Source organism: Gymnogyps californianus, chromosome 2 (assembly GCF_018139145.2).
Source record: "Gymnogyps californianus isolate 813 chromosome 2, ASM1813914v2, whole genome shotgun sequence".
NCBI classification, from domain to species: domain Eukaryota; kingdom Metazoa; phylum Chordata; class Aves; order Accipitriformes; family Cathartidae; genus Gymnogyps; species Gymnogyps californianus.
This window is the reverse complement of record NC_059472.1, coordinates 130,673,272-130,692,214: the sequence shown is the minus strand read 5'-3', so window position 1 is coordinate 130,692,214 and position 18,943 is coordinate 130,673,272. Positions and strand designations below refer to the sequence as shown.

General features: G+C 36.6%; 1 protein-coding gene across 2 annotated transcripts in view; it reads right to left on the bottom strand.

The window, feature by feature from the left end:
* SKAP2 (src kinase associated phosphoprotein 2) overlaps positions 1 to 18,943 on the bottom strand; it is a 123,092-nt gene that overhangs the window by 96,715 nt on the left and 7,434 nt on the right. For both annotated transcript variants that reach the window (XM_050891877.1, XM_050891878.1), the window contains exons 2-4: positions 15,210 to 15,315; positions 12,807 to 12,832; positions 2,135 to 2,239 (exon numbers count right to left, since the gene is read on the bottom strand). In XM_050891877.1, the coding sequence (XP_050747834.1) occupies positions 2,135 to 2,239; positions 12,807 to 12,832; positions 15,210 to 15,315 (237 nt within the window). The remainder of the gene's footprint in view (positions 1 to 2,134; positions 2,240 to 12,806; positions 12,833 to 15,209; positions 15,316 to 18,943) is intronic.

Sequence of the window (18,943 nt, the reverse complement as noted above, 5' to 3'; positions counted from 1 at the left end):
ACTGGTAACGATGTAAGATCAAAACATCTACGTTACAGACCCACCTTCCTGAGCAGGATTTAAATATTGAACATTAACAGACTGCTAAAAAACAAAAATACAGTATTAAGCTTCAAACCCATTCATGCCTATGAGAAATGAAACAAATGGCACCTCCGAGGATCAATCCACCTCCTATAAGATTCTCCCAACATACATTTTCATGCATAGTCTAGGTGGCTAGACTTGAATGATGGACTATATATACTAAAATCAAAATGGTCTTAGAATGACACCCTGGACATTCAAAGAGGAAAACAGAAACACTCCCCCAATAAACGAAAGTATTTACAGATGAAAATCTACCACCTTTTCTCAACATTTCCTCATGCTGCACTCCCGCTAGATAATTAAAGAGAATTTATCATAAAACATAGAAAGACCAGTGAGGTAAAATCATCTTAAACATAACAGAATCGCACTCACTATATTTCTACTTAAACTGGAACGAATTAGCCAAGATAGTGTTGGGCAGCTATTATGCCTACTTTCATAATTATAACTTCCAAAATAGGCTAAAAATTAATCACCCATCTGTACAAACTCATACGGTAGGTATTTCACATACCCTTGCATCAGAATTCTTCAGCCATTCATTATCTAGGTTTATGAACATTATCACTTTTTTCTTGATTAACTGTTTTGAAACAAATCTGTAATCATATCTCCTATTAAATAGTCACACAATTTTGTCACATACCCTTTATGCAATCAGTACCATGTTATTAAGTTACAATTAGAAATAATGTTAAGATTGTGTTTGTAAGCAAAAATGAATACATAGAAAGTTGCATTCATCTGTAGTTTGGAAAATTAGCTTGGGTTTTCTAAAAGCCATATTCAATTTGACTGATAATTACATTTCAACCAGAAAGCAGAAAAGCTTGGTTTTACTTTTTTAATAGGTCACATTGCCAAAATGCAACAAGCTCAATATTAAAAAAAAAAAAAAGTGTGATTATTATTGTTATACGTTTTACAGAGTTCTGGATATAAAAAAAATTGCGTTATTCTGAATCAGTGGTTAGAAGGTTTATCACTTATGCATGTACTTGACTTATCCCTGTTCTGCAATAGACATAATTTTATACCTCATAAAAGCAATTTATGTTTCCAAAGGGAATAATCTGGATAACATAAAATGTGGAGTGCTATGTTGCAGGAAGCATATTTTCATTCAGCAATTGTATTTCGAGATGGAGCTGCACAGTTTGATCATCATATCATGTCAGAAAACATCATTCACTAGTAAGTCTATCTAACTTCTAGTGCCACAAATTAATATACATCGTTAATTTATTTGTACATATACTTAATTTATTGCCATATATTATCCATAGAAGGTATTTATATTATGTATACAATAAACGAATCTCAAAAATATGGACACTATGCTAAAGCAAGCTTGTTAACTGTTGAAATATTCAATTGTTCATGTCTTCAGAACAGTCGCATTTAGCATTAAATTTAATGAATACAAAATAAAACAACATGGAAAACAGCTATGGATCCTAGTGGTTTTTTTTTTAATGCAAACTCAAATTTAAAATTTATATAATGAAAACATTCTACAAAAGACTGTCTTAATGGAAGGAAACATTGTAGGAATAATTAATTTAATATTTTATGAACCTATTCTGCATGGAGTTTGCAGAAAAATATCAATCACGTAAACTGTTTCATTATTTATTAGATAAATAATACAGTAAGCCATTAAGTAGCACAATAAAATTAAGCAAGAATCTGATAATGTTGAATTAACAAACAATTTGTTACTACAAATATTCACACTGGTTTAGCCACTGATCTATCTTTAAAAACATATGCATCTGCAGAAGATGCTTTGTTATGAAAAAACATGAGTTTAAAAAAAAACCATGTAAATTTGAGACAGCTTCACTATGCTCTAGGACCACTAGAGAGAGCTCTTCAGTTCCTTTAAAGGTTCTTGTAAAGGTAAGAAAACTGTCCAGCTGTGAGGCTTATCTGTTTATCTGATCTCCAACACTAACATTCGCATCACAAGGATCCGATTACATGAGTTTGTAGCAAACTGGCAAATCTAGTACATTCTAAGGTAAACAGTGTCACATACCATCAGAGGGTGCTTCATCCTCTTTATCATACCGGTCAGATGCTATTGAGACACTATCAGGAGGCGAAGAAAAAGGGCCCTCAGACTCTTCCTCATCTTCCAATTCTGTAAAAGTTAAAAATACATTGGTAGTTAAAATAGCCTATCATACAAACACAAACAGAACCCAAAGACAAATATTTTCATTAGTAAGGAGGATACGAATTCCTATCTCAAACCAAAAACTCCCATTTCTCATGGACTCTCGTAACACGCACCTTGTACGTTCAAGCGCAGCTGTGAGTGCTGCTGTTCTAGGGCTACCTTCTAACCGGCCGCGTACATGTTGCTGGAGTGGTTTCTCTAAACGCTGTCATATAATGAACCCGCTCCCAGCGCTGCACAGTTGACAGCTTCTCACACAGGGGGGTAAAGAAACACACACAACAGCAAAGAGGTGGGCAAGGGAAAACACTGGCAGGAGGAGTAACAGGCAATGCCAAACTCCGAAGTTCTGCCTGTCCAAGTGCAGGAAGGAGCTGCAGCAACTTCCCTCCAAGGAACTGCCAAACTACTGTTGGCAGCAGTTTGTCGCCCTCTGCCCACTTTCACTTTTCTTCACCATAATTAGGCACTACTTTGCAAATGGTGTATGTGTATTCCTCCCATGAAACTAAAAATGGAATCGCCTTCTGACAGCAGCCGGTCTGCATCTGCGGCTTAATGCAGCATTCTATTGATGAATTTCTTACACAGCTGAGAGCCCTACTACAATATATACAAAATCTACATTATTAGCTAACCTATGCACTACACTGATCAGGGTGCATTAAGTGTGAAGGTCTGGGAAAGGTAAAGTGAAATCAATATTAGTCGAGGCTTTCATTTAATTAAATTTAAGTTCTCCTTCCCAAAACTCAGTGTTTCTCATATTTTTTTTTTAATACCACCTAGGTGAAGAAGAGGTGGAGAAATAACATAAACTACATTGTTCCTTTAAAAAAAAAAATTAAAAAATCAAGTCTTGGTGAAGGAGGAAAATCCAATAATTAAATATGATAAAAATCACCAAACCAAAATCATAAAGCTGATGCTCCAATAGATCAAACGACCCTCAATTTTCTTAAAAAGCATATAAAGCTAAATTGCTCATGCATTGCCTTTTGGCATATTCATATGCAGAAAGCTTTCCAGAGACCTCCAGACATGCTTCTATAGTCATGTGTTCCCTTTTGGAGCACTGTATCGGATAACAAATTTCTCAGAATCCAAAATAAACCCCATGCGTAGTGGAAATACTCTTCTCCACAGACATATGACTTGCATTCATCAGTAGGACCGCCTAGCCATGGCTGAGAGTTTTACCCCTTTGCTTCCCATTTAATAATGGAAAATCATGGAAAACTCAGAGTCCATGCCCAAAAAGCACCATAGTTGTTAGCAAAGAACAGCAAGTTTTCTATGCAGATAAGACAACAAAGCCTGATTTTTGCTTTGCTGCAGTTCTTTTACATCCCAAGATTGCTGAATACCAAATTGGTTTTGCCTTCATTACTTCAGTATGCTTTTGTTGGGAAAGCTTCCTTTCAAACTCCCATGTCACATAACAACTGCTTTGAATCTGAACCTGACTCCAATCTATTTTTGACACAGCCATCTTCCAGTAGCACTCCAGCCACCGTGTTAATCTGATCAAAATATTTGCATTTCATCACACCTGTCAAACCAATCAAAAGTAAATTATCCCTCTCCAGGATTCACCTCTTCCTCCAAACAGAAAACCAGAGAGCAGACAGCACATGAACAGTAAATATTATGCCATATTTACTACCAGCACGATCATCTTTCACACTTACACGCCAGAGACCAGTTGCCTGTCTCTGTCTATATATATCTCTCTTCATTAGACGATAGACTCCATATAAAACGAGTAGATATGATATTCCCAACCTATACAGTATCAAAAGTTGTTCCACTCTTTTCCTGTCCTAAGTACTAGAATGCATAGAAAATATGTATATATACACACATATATCTGTGTATGTGTGTGTATATATATGCCCTGGTTGTCAGCCAAAATGTCCTCTTATCAGCTACGCATAAATGTACTATCATTTAACCTTCATGAAGGTGCCAGAATAAATTTAAAATACTAGGCTGTATTTCTAGAGGAAAACATTTCCACAAACACCACACTCCAGCACTCAAAATTCACGGGCTGAATAGTAAGAGTAAGCCTAAGTATATCTAAATGAGTAGCACTTGTGGACAACAAATAGGCGAGTACATATGTAGAAAGAACGTCTCCAGAGAATTTTGCCCCACTCGGCAATACATAATCTCTTTCACAGAAGTTGTGATTTCTTATGTAAGTTTGCATAGCTGCACTGTTACCTTGCTCTTCCATTAAGTCACAATACTACCATTTTCTAATTATGCTTAGGATTTCAAATTCAGTAAACCTTTGTGCTTTGCATTAATATAAAAGCCAGATGATCTAGAAACAAGGGGCTTTTTAATACATACATACATATTTAGGGCACACCATGTACCTATCACAGGTACATACTGTATTTGAAATAACAAAAAACATGGGCACACTGAATGTAGATTTATAATAAAACAAGTATCTGTTCTAAGTCTACAATATCCAAGTTCAAAATGCTCTTAAAACAAAACCACAAAAAAAAAAAATGTTGAGGTATTATGAAGAAAGAAGTTACACGCTCAGTGCTTTTAGAGAGTTTATAGTCTTCAAAGCATTCTCTAGATGTTAAATCCTAAATAAAGGCTTGAAGACTTCCATGAAAAAAAAACCTCACTGAGAAAGACAATTAGGACAAATATATAAATCCCATGTCATACAATACTACATTTAGGTACCAACACTTTTTTATGTAAAAAATGTGGAGAATAGGTTACAGACACTAAATAGAGGTACAAGCAACCTGCAGCCCTGCAGGACTAGATCAAACTAAAAATCTTTCATTTTTTATTTTAGAGTAAATAAATGTATTTGTAAATTTGTATTATACACTGAAATGCAATCCTTAAATCATCTAATTTGTACAGAAGAACTGCAGGCATTTTGATAGGAGAGCTGACTCAATGTGCTCTGAAGTTTTAACAGGCAACATTTCACAACGTTTTTATGTGCTTAGACAAAAGAATGACTACGCGCTAGTATCAACCTTGGGTTTTTGCCTCCTAATTCTGGCAGGGTTAAAAGACATCTTAGGAGCACACGCTATTAATATATAAGGATATTGCTCCTGACAGTTCATAGAGAGGCTTCCTCCTGATTCTGTGGAGTGTCCTACATTCCCACTCAGAATAATCTCTGCCCTTTCTCCACTTTACGCGCTCCTCCATCAAGGTGTTGCACTGCAGTTTACACTCCACCTACTGAGGAAGACTAGATAGAATTGCATTTGAAGCTACACGTGTCACTCCCCGAACAGTCAGAGGAGTCAGTGTTGAGCAGCACAAGCCACTACTCCTCTCTTCAGGTGCCAAGTACCTAAAAATACACCCGAAAAGCATCAATAAATTAAAGAAAAGCATTCAACTTGCATTTATGTAATAGAAAACCGAACTACAAAGCAACAACGGGCATCAGGTAAATGTATCCAATACAATTTGCAGGCATAATTGAAAGCATTACTGCCTAATCAGACATCTAAAAGCAAAGCATGCTCAAACGAAATGTCTATAGACTCATTAGTTGGCAGCCATTCCATTACAATCACACATAATGTCAGTAGTGCCTTGAACCTGTGCCAATGACAACAGCATAAATTTTGCATCTCATTTCTGTGGTCATAAAATTAATGATCAGTTTAAAAATACTTCTTTGCAAAAGTTATTGCACAAAGAAATGACATGAATGTGTCCCTGTTATGTAGTCACAAGGATAATTAAGGAGTTGATGCTCATTAATATAGTTTCTTGTTTCCCCAGAATACCATATGATTTATCTGGAAGTTGAAAAAAAAGTTTAATTAACAGTAGATAGTTAACAGTTACAACAATAACAAAAATATGTATATGAACTGACCCTATTCTCCAGTTTCTGCAATTTAAACTAACTTCTTATAGGTTTGATAGCAGAATCAATATTTTATGTTATCTGTAACAAAAACCCATACAATGTCTTTCCTTATTAAAGGCTACCCTTACCATTACAGCTTTTTTATTGATTTAGGAAATAATGCATACCAAAGGGTAAGTGTACCGCATTAGGAATGGAGCATAAAACAAACTCTCCTCATTGTAACAAGGGCTGCACTTCAGCCCCTGCCCCCTGTTCTGAAGATTTCCAACAGATTTAGTTGGTACAAACTGACTATAATGAACAGGGCCGTATTACTTTATAATAGTCCAGTTTCAAAAAAAAAAAAAAATCCAGACTTTTTCCCCCCCAAGAATTCATTTTCTTCTGCAATAATGTGATTATAGTAATGAACTCCTAAGCAGTAAAGATACTGCTTCCACCACTAAATCTAAAAAAGAGCAAAATGTTTCAGCTAATGCCTCTGAAAGAGTTGCTAGCTCGCATCCTCAGATCACTAAACACTTTCAATTTATTTCTAAAAAAGTCTAGACAGAGTGATGCATTAAAATTGCTCAAGTATAAGAGAAATAAAACACCTCACAAAAACAAAGAGACATGCAGGTCAAAATACCCTGCTTCTTGCCATTTCGGAATGTCCCAAGTCACAGCAGGTTGAAACCATTTCCTCCTGTCCAATCTCTGCTGCGCTAAGAACCCACCAAACAAAGGACTGGATGAAGCCGTCAAGCAGATCAATGCAAGGTTCTCACTACACAGTGTTTCACAAAAATAACTAGACCAAGTTGCTTTCAAGCTGGCACAGGTATACTTTAGCCCCTTGACAGCCGCAACTGATTTTTTTAAGAAGATGCTACTGACCCAATCCACCAGTCATCTTGCAAGACTGGATTCTTCTGACAGCCACTTTCTCAATGTATGCTTTGCCATGCAATCTGCTCCAACACACTCAGCCCTGAAGAGTCTTCTAAAGTCTCATATTAACACAATGGTTTTTAATGGCTTGTTTTGTAAAGGTCAAGTAGAAATTCTTTAGCAGCTATTTGTTAAAACAATACCGAAACAGCATTATGTTTGTAAGGAAATACACTTCAAGCAAAAAAAGCAACACAACTTTTACTTGCTGAGTTGCCTCTCATTCTGATGATGCACATCAGGATAAGACCATTTTGTGCTGCACTGGTGGCTGTATCTTGTGCTGCTTGAAATCGCATTTGGCACAGACACTTCATAGACAACAGCTGCATGTAGCTGAAAGGGACAACACAGTGACTTGCCTACAATGAAACCCTCCAGACTTCCAGGATAGAGTGATATTTGGCACACTTCTAATGCATCTCATGGTCTCTCCAGAAATACGTCATGATGATCCTCAAAGGACTGTGTAACAACTAAGCCATATCTTTCCCGTTTATGGTTAAATACTACCAATGTATTTATGCTCCTGACTGAAAGCTCGCATGTTAAAATATAGAACTCACATCCACATGCTGCTCTGATGACTACAAGCTACTGCTTCCCTTTCTCAAGTCCAAAAAGACTCCTACCTGCTGCCATTTCCTGAAAAATAGAGTGTACAGAGACAAAAAAGGAAATATCACCTCCACACAAAACAGAAAAAAACCCCAGAAAATACAAAGCCTTTGCATATAGTGCTACTCTATCAGATTGACTATTTCCAGGAAGCAGATGTCTTAGGCTCCAGACACTCACTGCTCTGCCAAGAGACAAAGAGGCATCTGAGTCATTTAAAGGTTTCCTACAGGTGCTCCCAATAATTACAGAGAGAAGAACACTGATGCTCTAGAGACACAGGTTTATCTTCTATTACACTACACTGAAATGAAAATGAAAGTGGACCTTCATTAGTTTTTATCAGACTGAAAAGTGGTACTTAGCAAATGTCATATCATACTTTTCTGCACAAATAGTGCCAAAGTCGTGTGCTGCAGATCAGATATAAGGTGCACTGAGTGCTTTATGGGGAACTTGTTCTGCAAATTCCCATATTATGACTCGATTTGGCTAGTACTTTTGGTGTCTTGCTTTCAGCACTGAGCCAAAATCTTCTGTGAAAAGTGATTAAAAATATATATTTTACTAAAATAAATGCAAAGAACAGATGGCAAGTGAGCTTCAAACACAAATACAGTTTCTAGGGCTTATAGTGCTTCTGCCAACTTTAGCACTATTTTTAGCATAAATTGAAAACAAGGTTCTTTTAACTAAACATTTTGGCAGCCATGGTATTGATTCAATTAATCTCAAAACAGAGAAATGCCAAAAACTGTATTAACTCAGAATCTTTGACAAAGTCCAGGCTTTTAATATCCTTAGTGGAATACTAGTCTTATAAAAAAATGCATCCAATTTGTATGAAAATTATCTTAGTTTTCAAGTTCCTTCCCAATTCTAAGATCTAGAACAGATCACTTTGAGGGTCACTATGGCTTTTTGGTTTTGCTTAAACTGCTTAGATGAAGAGTCAAATATTTCAAATAAAGGAAAAAAAAAAAAAGCAGCAGTGTCTAGGAGAAAAAGACATTTCTACTGAGTTCTTTAAAATAAATATAATAAGTATTTAATAACTTTACTCAATAAATAAAAATAAAATTTGTGGAAAGACTAGTGGTTTGGATATTAATATAATTGTACATTTTTGGTCATAAGAGCAACATGCACTTTCTTTGTCTGTAAATCAACATTACACTTAACTGTAAAAGTCAGTGTAAAATCAGATAACACACACATGAGAATTACATATTTTCCTGTCAATGAATTTTGTGTCTTTAATTTTCATATGTACCCACTTCCCCTAAAAAGCTTCATTTTTTCAGTGTGTAGACACAAAAGATGCTTTTGTCAGCATATTTACTGACCTGACAGACAACATAAGAAGGCTTCTTTTTAAGAGGATGCAAGAAAGTCCTCAAGTTCATCAATCTGGTTGCAAAGAAGTATGTATGCACTTTCTGAAAGTTAGAGATGCTCATGGATGATTTTGGTTTTAAGGAGCCTAGTTCTACTTGTGCACACGCTCTTCAATTTTTTTTATTCTTCTTTTAAATCTCCCTGTTCTGGTTTCGGCTGGGAAAGAGTTAATTTTCTCCCTAGTAGCTGTTACAGTGCTGTGTTTTGGATTTAGTGTGAGAATGATGTTGATAACACTCTGATGTTTTAGTTGTTGCTAAGTAGCGCTTATCTTAAGGATTTTTTTCAGTTTCCCATGCTCTGCCAGCAAGCAGGTGTACAAGAAGCTGGGAGGGAGCACAGCCAGGACAGCTGACCTGAACTAGCCAAAGGGGTATTCCGTACCATAGAACGTCATGCTTAGTATATAAACAGGGGGGAGCTGGCCGGGAGGGGCAGATTGCTGCTCAGGCATCGGTCAGCGGGTGGTGAGCAACTGCATTGTGCATCACTGGTTTTTTTTCTCTCCCCCCCCCCTTCTTTTTTTTGTTATATTCCTTTTCATTACTATTATTATTATATTTCATTATTATTATTGTTAGTATTATATTTTACTTTAGTTATTAAACCGTTCTTATCTCAACCCATGAGTTTTACCTTCTTTCCCCATTCTCCTCCCCATCCCACTGGGAGCCGGAGCGGGGGAGTGAGAGAGCGGCTGCGTGGTGCTTAGCTGCTGGCTGGGGTTAAACCACAACACTCCCTGCCTTATCTTTATGGAAGGTAAGATTCTGTATGCTAGTGGCCAAGGCCCATACAACAAGAGCTCACATACAATACCTTGGTCAAACTGACTAGTCACTACATGCAAAGCCAGTGGAACTTCAAGAACATGCAATGATGAAAGAGAGCGGAGTGACAAGCTGATGCCCACAAAGCATACTTGTGGAACAACTCACAAGCTGAAGGAGCTGCTGTTTGAGAGACCAGAGTCAAGTTTCATTACGTTATACAGGAAATATATGAATTTTGAAAGTGTTAGTCCACTTCTTTCGGCCTCCAAAAGATTCTTCTGGAAGGATGACAGGTCACAACTCACAAGATTCTTGAAAGCAGCTGATATAGTATGATAATTAATGTAGTATGATAATTACTATACCATGATAATATGGCACACAGTATGAATCATTCTTCACCTTTCCTTTCAGCTACAACAAAGATTATTTTATTTGCATTAAAAAAATGGAGTAACTGCTACTACAAAACAAAGAACACCAAATATGAAGTTTAAAAGTGCACAGTAGTTTTTATTCTTCCTAGTTTGTTTCAGTGCAGTTTCCACATTTCTGCTTCCACCTCTCCTTTTTTCCTAAAAGATACTCTCCTTTTTCACCTTATGTTTCGGGATATTTCTTCTTTCTCCGGAGGGAGGAGGAACAGGAAAACGTCTGACCATCACTGCCACCTCAGTTTTTAATCTTTTCTCAAATTTTCCATTTTTCAAATGTCTAGGTGTGCAGAGAGGTATGAATGGGCACAAAAGTTGACCTCACTCAGCTGCTGCTGCTGCTTTGTTGCACTAGTAGCTGGTCAAGAATCTGACTGCTTACCTCCATGTGGGTCCTTTGTTCTACACCTACACAAGTCACTCCTAATTTGTACAGGCCTAAAGTAAGAATGACATAACCAAATAAAGTTTAGCACACGCTTCTTGAACTCTGGAAATTATACCAAAAACCCATACCACTGAACCACATTCCCTCAAATATTTTGCAAATAACTGCAGGCTCCCGTTTCTTGTGAATTTTTCATATTCATGCATGTAAATGCACATGAATTTGGAGAAATTTATCCTCGCTTGCAGAAAACAATGGTATAACTTTAGAGCCCTCTCATTTTATTGACAAATACTGAAAGAAAACTAAAGTGTCAGCAGTCACAAGCTTCACCATCCGTACATAGTTCTACAATCTGAACCAAAGAGACACATCATGAGAACTAAAAAAAAAGCAATATATCCTTCTTAAGAATCAAATGCACTCTAATAAAAAGAATATGACTGAATACAATTTTCACAGAAATCAGAGCAAGCTATACAGTAACAATTACAGACTATATCAATTACATCATCCATTTTGCTGGAGATAATGAAATCTCACCTTTATTACTAATTTGTTGAATCAGAAAAGAAATTCGGAATCAAATTGCCAATGAAGAAAGTAAATAGACTAGAATTTTCTTGACCTTCAAAAAAAAGCAAACCAGTAAATGCAAACTCTGCTCTTTGTAGACAACTCATGTTTATTAGAGTGTCACAGCTTCAGAAAGTCATTCAATCTTCAAAAACATGCTCTCCAGAAAGTTAGATGCATTTGCAATGAAACAACCATCCCACCTAATGTCGTGTTAGTCATTTTCTTGATAAAGTAACATTTGACTTTTCTACCCTTACTTCTGTTGGACAGTGAGGAGAGGAGGGAAACTACATTTTAACTTCAGTAAGGGTGCCGAGGTGCAACATAAAAAAATAGCAAAATATTTTAATACAATTTTTAAATAATCACATAGTTCAAGTTTACAAAATCTCGGCAATCTTTAGGAAGTTTCAAGTTGTGTTTTCTCTTTCAGTTGAACTGTTATGCCTATATAACTTGATTTAAACAGGGATAAGAAATGTATGAACTTGTTGTGCCTTGTTATAACATTACTCGCCTAATACAACTTACATATTTTCACTTTATCAGGAGGCACACTGTAGCCTACACATTTGAACCTCCTTGTCCAGAAACAGACAGTTCTTCAACCACTGCAAAAATTGAAGCTTTGCATAGGCTTTTTTGACCTCGCACTGTGACCCTCATACCAGCATCCACAGGCTGTAGGTCATGACCTCAAGAATTAGCATCACGGAAATAAGAGCCCTTCCAGGTTTAGTTACAGAACAGAACACTGTAGCAACAAACTCCTCAGTCTTCTCTAAACTGAACTCTGCAGCTTTGTTTTAACTCCACAAGAAGACAATAGATAACCCACACTTCAGTTTTCATTACTCGCACACTAAATCATCTCCTCTCCAACTAAAGGTCTGAGCTCCTGCTGCACTATGAAAACATTCATTCAGTGTGGATCGAAAGCCAATATCATATTGCCACTGGATGATCCTATTAAAAGGTTAAAGAAACATCACTATGGAATTGAAGACTTTTGCAATGTTACGAAAAAAGGCTGAAATAAGTTACCCCTATTAAAATTTTATCTCCTAAGCAGGCTGCTTTGCATACGCTTCCTCTGGAAAAAAAACTGCATCATATGGTCTTTCGCAATGCTACGCTATTGCTAATTAAGCCAGACATAACAAGCTCCATTTATATTAAATTCTGAACTGTATTTCTAAACTAATCTTTTCATCAGTAAGCGTTCTCAGATGTGTTTAATGAAGGAAATGGGACCCAGCTTTGAGCGACGGTTTAGCGAGAACTTTGCAACCGGGAAGCTTTTCCCTGCTTTCCTCAGCAGGGGGAGCCAGCCCCCTCGGCCTCGAGCGGCAACCCGGGCACAGCCCAGCACTGCAACAACGAGCATCTCCCGGTTGCGCAACCGAGAGCCTGTCAGTGGGCAAAAATATACCACAGTGGGTGGAAGGAGGGGGGGGGGGGGGGGGGGGGGGGGGGGGGGGGGGGGGGGGGGGGGGGGGGGAAGCACGAGATTTACCTTTATCCTGGAATTCTTGAGGATAACTGCAGAAAGAAGAAGAAACAACATAAAGCAGTGCACGCCTGCAAATCCGCGGTACTGGAACACAGCATAGAACAATTCCTAGTTTTCAACAAGTTTTGTAGTTGAAACTTAGCGCTGCAAGTTTTCCTTAATAACTTTAGAGTCTTTATTTTGGCTAAAATATTTACTCAGTTTTTCTTTTGCCTTTGCAGTTGAGAGAATCCCCGGTCACTTCAAAGAAGACTTGAACAAAACCCAACTCAGATAGAGCAGGCTTTTCTAGGAATATACATCTACTTAGATATCTTAAGGTATAAACATACAAAAGCATCTTTAATTTTAGTAAACCTTCTAAATACTAATATATTTCAAAAAGTTTTCTGCACAAGTAAAAGCCACTAAGCATACTTTAAAAACACCACAGTAGGTCAGCAGGAAAAAAATCCACAAATAGTGGGTTTAGTTGCAGCAATTTATGAAATCCAAATGAAAAAGTATTAATAATTAATCAGAAATTAAAAAGTTAATGCATGCCTAAATAAAAAAAATCATTTTCAAATAAGATGATCTCAACTTACTCAATGCCTAAAAAAAAAATATTCTATTGTCCCAGAGGGAAAAAAATACTGTTTCTTCAGAGCTCAATCTTGATATTTCAGAAAAAAATAATCATAGAATACAGTTTGATGTACAAAGATAAATAATCAGGACAGAGTTATGTAAAATGGCATCTCAAGAAGCATGCATGGACTGGAGTTTCTGTGAAAAGAAGAGGATTTCACCAGAAATAACTGGCAAATAAAATGCAGCTGCCAAGACCATCTTTATGGACAATAAGCAGTAGTGCGTCTATCAGGTTAGTCAGCAAGGAGATGATTACAAGTAATGAGCAGGAGAGAAAGGAAGGGTCTAGGGATAAGAAACTGAGAAATGCAAACAGAGATAAAAGGCCAGATCTAAGAAATTCTGCGTAGCAAGTGGCAGTGATAGTTAGGCACAGCCCAGTATGTGGGATGTGAAAATCAAAGATTACTACAACGTGCATATATTTTGTAGCCTGCATGAAAAGCAAAACACTGTTAACAGTGAATAATATTACAGGAGACGAGGAAGGAATTAGAAATTAAAATAAGACATGAAATCATGGGGTCATGTAAGTGAATAGCAAAGGACTCAGTGTCAACTGTGCTCATAACTGCAGGTTCCCTCCTTTGATATTTCATCATCCAAAAAAACATAGTTGAGTCCTAAGACTGAAGAAAAAAGTCAGTATCTGACTGTATCTGCAAGTCATCTGTATAGTCCCAGTTAGCTCAATAACCCAGAAAGGAAAGCACGAAAAAAAAAGGGAAAGAAAATCCTGGTTCCTTAAAAAAAAAAAAAAATTAATTAATAATAAATAAATGGAAAAGTAGTTCCCTAAGCATTTACAGCCTGAATCAAAGGCACACAAATCTTCAGTTACAAGATTTTGGGACACATCTCATGTCTTCCCGCAGTTAGTGTGATACAGAGAATGATGCCCTCACCAGATGATTGTGCTGTCTTTGAAATTGTAAACAAGTTGCCACAGAGGCAGGAGCATGTCATCAAAGGAAAGGTTAGGAGATATCACTTGGGATCAGTAAAAAAACACTTTGGAGACAACAATGGGAAAAGAACAGCAAGTACTATATTATAGCCTAGTTGATTAGACTTGCAAGAAAAGAGATTTTGCAAAGAAAATTTTGTAGCACAAATAAAAATACAGCCAAGTCTCTTTAGCTGAAGTGTTTGAAATTAAAACACAATAGAGCAGAGTCTCAAGTCATACCTGATATTAAAAAAAAAAAAAAAGGAAAAAAAAAAAACCACAGCCCTCTGCTTGGTCTGTCACAGTACTTCACTATTTTAACACTGCTGAAACAAACTTATGATCTATAAATAGTTTCCAGTTATGTTTCAATTTTCTGTTACAGACAGAGCTAAATGACAGAATATACAGTAAAGCAAAGTCAGCATTCAACTATGCTGTTTTACACCAGCTGGTGTAAAACATTTCATTAAAATACTGGTGGCAGGAAGCTCATTCATATTCTCAATGCATTATATTTCTCATATTTTAATGAATCTTACCAAAGCAGAGGTGAAGGCAAGCTCTACCCAACCAGCTTGCAATCAGGGTTCAGAATATTACAGCAAGTCAAATGGGACAAATGCTTATGTTCCCATTTCTTACTAAATTGTAGCAGCTTCAAGAAAGATATAAAGACTTGAACCCATGCAGATTATTTGACAAAATCAAGACCTAGACAGATTTTTAATTGTTAATGTTGTTAATGGTTATTAAAAGGTTGTAAAAACTTAAGTTATCAGTAACTGACTTTGTAACATATTAAAGCCATGAAGCTCACTTACCTTGCCTTAACATCTTTTATCTTCTTAAGAAGAACTTCCCTTTTTTCTTTTGCTTTCTTGGATAGACTTTCTCCTTTTAGCGTTTGGGAAATAAATGTGTCAACATCTAAATAAAGAAGGAAAAAAAATACACCTCAAAAAAAGATGAATACTGCTGTAATGAGTTTGTCCTGATACTACTGTGAAAAAAACTAAGAAAATTATTTTCAGGCCTACACACAGTGTAGTTAACAGACATTTCAGATTCTAAATGGGATACATTTGTTCTACTTATGCTTAGCACAGCAAATCCTATGGTGACATTTGATTCTTGCTCACTTAATTATGCCACATAAGTCCTAATAAATTGCAGTACTATAACAATTACTTTCCATCACCTAAAGTAAGGGATAAAGCTAAAACATGGAAATAGCTTTTATGCATGTATTACTGCCATGTTATTTCAGAAGTTCAAGTTACAAAAATGGTTGAGTAATTCATTATTTCAGCAGTAACACCTACCCAGCTACTAATACAGGTCACTTACTAGTTACAGTCTTTTCAAATGTTCTTACATTGCTTCTGAACTCCCTACTTGACTAAAAGTTCATATCCAAAGCCTTAAACCTGCAAACAATTAGGTAGGCACAATAACCATACCAAAGGAGTCAAGCTCAAGCGTGTACTTGAAGTTAAGCTTACCTGCACTTGTAGAATCACAAACTAAGGCTCTAACTTGCACTGTAATTTTTAATTCTTATACAGATGATACGTTTATATAGTCATGTAGAATCAAAGCATTCCATAAAAGTTACCATGGTTCTTTGTAATATAGTAAATATCCATTCCATAGGATAAAAACAATGCAGTGACTGAGAATTTGGTGGAGTGTAACTCCTCCAGTAGTATGTTTTCTTGATTAACAAAAACAATTGCAAAAACTAACTGTAAAAGTTTCTCACAGTTACCAATCAATATATGATTATCCTGAAAACTGAGAAGTAGAAATATGACCAAAAAATCCTGCTTGTTAAGTTAAATTTCTCAGCTGTATGGATAATAACTGTTCATTGAATAAGGGAAAGCATATGTAAGTAATAAACACCCCCACATTGTGCCTGCCCGCTGCCCCATACACACACACACTTTGGCTCAATCTGTGTAGATGCAAATAGATACAGATAGTACTATTTTAATCCTGTAACTTCTCAAATCAGATGAGACATTCCATTTTCATAAAGAAATACAAAACAGCCAATTAAGTACTCCAATGTTTGTGTGCAAAAGTTTACATTTTAAAACAACATTAAATGAAAATTTACTGCAGATTTCCTAACTGAAAACCGTAATTGCCTGCTTTTTTCTTTATAAAACAGACGTTCAACAGAAACATATCCCACTTTATATTACAGGCTGCAAGAACATAAATTAAGTCAAAAGTTACTCTTTGAGAACACTAGCATAGCTATTACAAAGATATTGTTCTTTATAAATAATTTACCAGATTATTATTTAGATGTTTAGACTGCTGCCTTCACAAAGTGTGGTAAAAATACTTTTTTTTTTTGAAGTATTTTAGAGTTTTGAAGAATGATATTGTTCTCCCTCCCCATAGGACCGAGAAGCTTCCCCATTACATTTTCCAAAGCAGTCCTGAAGGGGAGGGACTCACACTCAGTTCTATGGCATTCCTTCTTTAAAAGGACAGAAGGAAAGGCACTTAACACGCATATTAATGAATCCTCCAGACACACCCCCAACAGCCTCTATGCCATACACTAAGCATCCCTAGAAACATTTTGTCCTAACCCATAGAAAATTTATACCTCTTCATAAATTCCAATTATTGGAATTGCCAATCAACCAGGCAAACGAGGACCCATGCAATCCAAAGACATTGACCAACCACAAAACTTGGGTCAAAAAAAATGATACTTTTTCTACTGAGGGCAAAAAACAAAACCGTCAACAGTTCTTCTCTCAATGAAACCCAATAGGATTTTCCAGTACAGACCAACCTTTCACTCTGGGAGGGACAGGCTGATTAAGTATTTGTTCCTTCATACTTTTACATATTTATTTCAAAAATTAGATAGCAGCTTCAAAGTTCTACCTAGGTCGCAATATGCGAACGCTTAGAGGAATTAGTCACATTTATAAATAAGGAGCAATGTTTGCACAGTAATCTTTGGACACTGATTAATCACAGAACTTTGCTTCCGAAGTCTTCATTTAAACTCAGTGGGCTTCTTTACTTCTTGGAAAAGCTCAAAAACCAGCTGAGAACTCTGCTGTCTCAGGTTTTGACTGACTGTCAAAGCTTTTTTCAAATACATATGCTGAGATAACACAATCAAGGAGTATGGGGGGAAGAGAAACCAAGTTGATTATCATAAGCAAGAATTTCCACTTCTGGCTTAAACTACACTGTAGAAACAAAAATTTGAGGACTAACTACATTGCTGGCAGAATCTGTTCTTTTCTGGAAAAGCCTGGACTTCAAAAGCAGAAATAATGCAGAATTTTCAACCATGGCGGGACAGGGCAGAAGTAGATGCTCCATTTATTCTCAGTATAAGTAGATAATGAGTTGGAGGAGAGAGGCAAAGGAGAGAGACAGAAAGAGAGCAAGAATGCACAAGATCCTGACAAGTTTGTTGTTTCTAAACAGCAGCAGTTACAGAGAAGACATCCCTAGGATGGCTTCCCTCTCCCGTGAGATTGTAAAACAAGTTCTCTGAGCTTAGGTATCCACAAACAGAATGTACTGCACTCATCATGGAATACTATTACTTCCATATGTCCGGAGAAAGCATATAGCTTGATTCATCACAACCCCAAAATAAGAAGACAGACCTGATATACACATGATCTTCAACAGGATGCTACAGAAGCAGTGTACTTGAAAATTACACATTACTGTATCATAGATTTTCTTATCTACTCACAATTACACAGAGTGTTATACATCTTGCTCAAGCCATCTTCTGATCTAGCGCTGTAAATCCATCCAGCATGTGCCAGATGCACATGAGACGAGTAACTTGCCCTAAGCTCCTCTGGACAAAAAGCAAAAAAGTTATCCAAGTTATCATCATCTCTTCACCACCTGTACTTCCACACTGTGGAAGAGTATGGAAGGAGAGGTCCCTGTTAGAGAAAGCTTCATCACTGGCTTAACACAAGGGAACGTTCACACAATTTCTATAACATTCCATAAAGTGGAACGTTCCACCTTGGAACAAGAACAGAACTCAGGACTTCAGTATGACAGATGCAAGTCTCATACAGTGAACTTCAGACAGAGGCAGCAAAACTTACCCATTTCTCACCACTATTCTAGTCACTTACTTGCTCTTCCTTCTCCAGGATGATCCAAAACCTCCTCTCTCCTCTGCTAGTTTAATGCTATACAGAAAAGGAAAGTGTAAACTACTAGTCACAAGCACTTGAGTGTAGACGTGTTTCTTTCATACTTCAGTAGCAGTTGGTCCACTGAGGAATTTAAAAAGGAATAAAAGATAAATTCCAAAAAGAACCTCTTTGAACAGATTTCTGATATAAAAGCACTTTTACTAATCAGTTACCACACAACAAACAAAACAAGTTATCTATTTCCATAAATTGTTTCTAACAAACTAAGCAGCTATTTAGTATCACACATTGCACAGACTCAGCTGTTTCCATTGAAAACACTAAAATTTCAAAGAGAAATAAACTCTGGAAACCTATTCAACTCCTCTTAACTTTTTTTA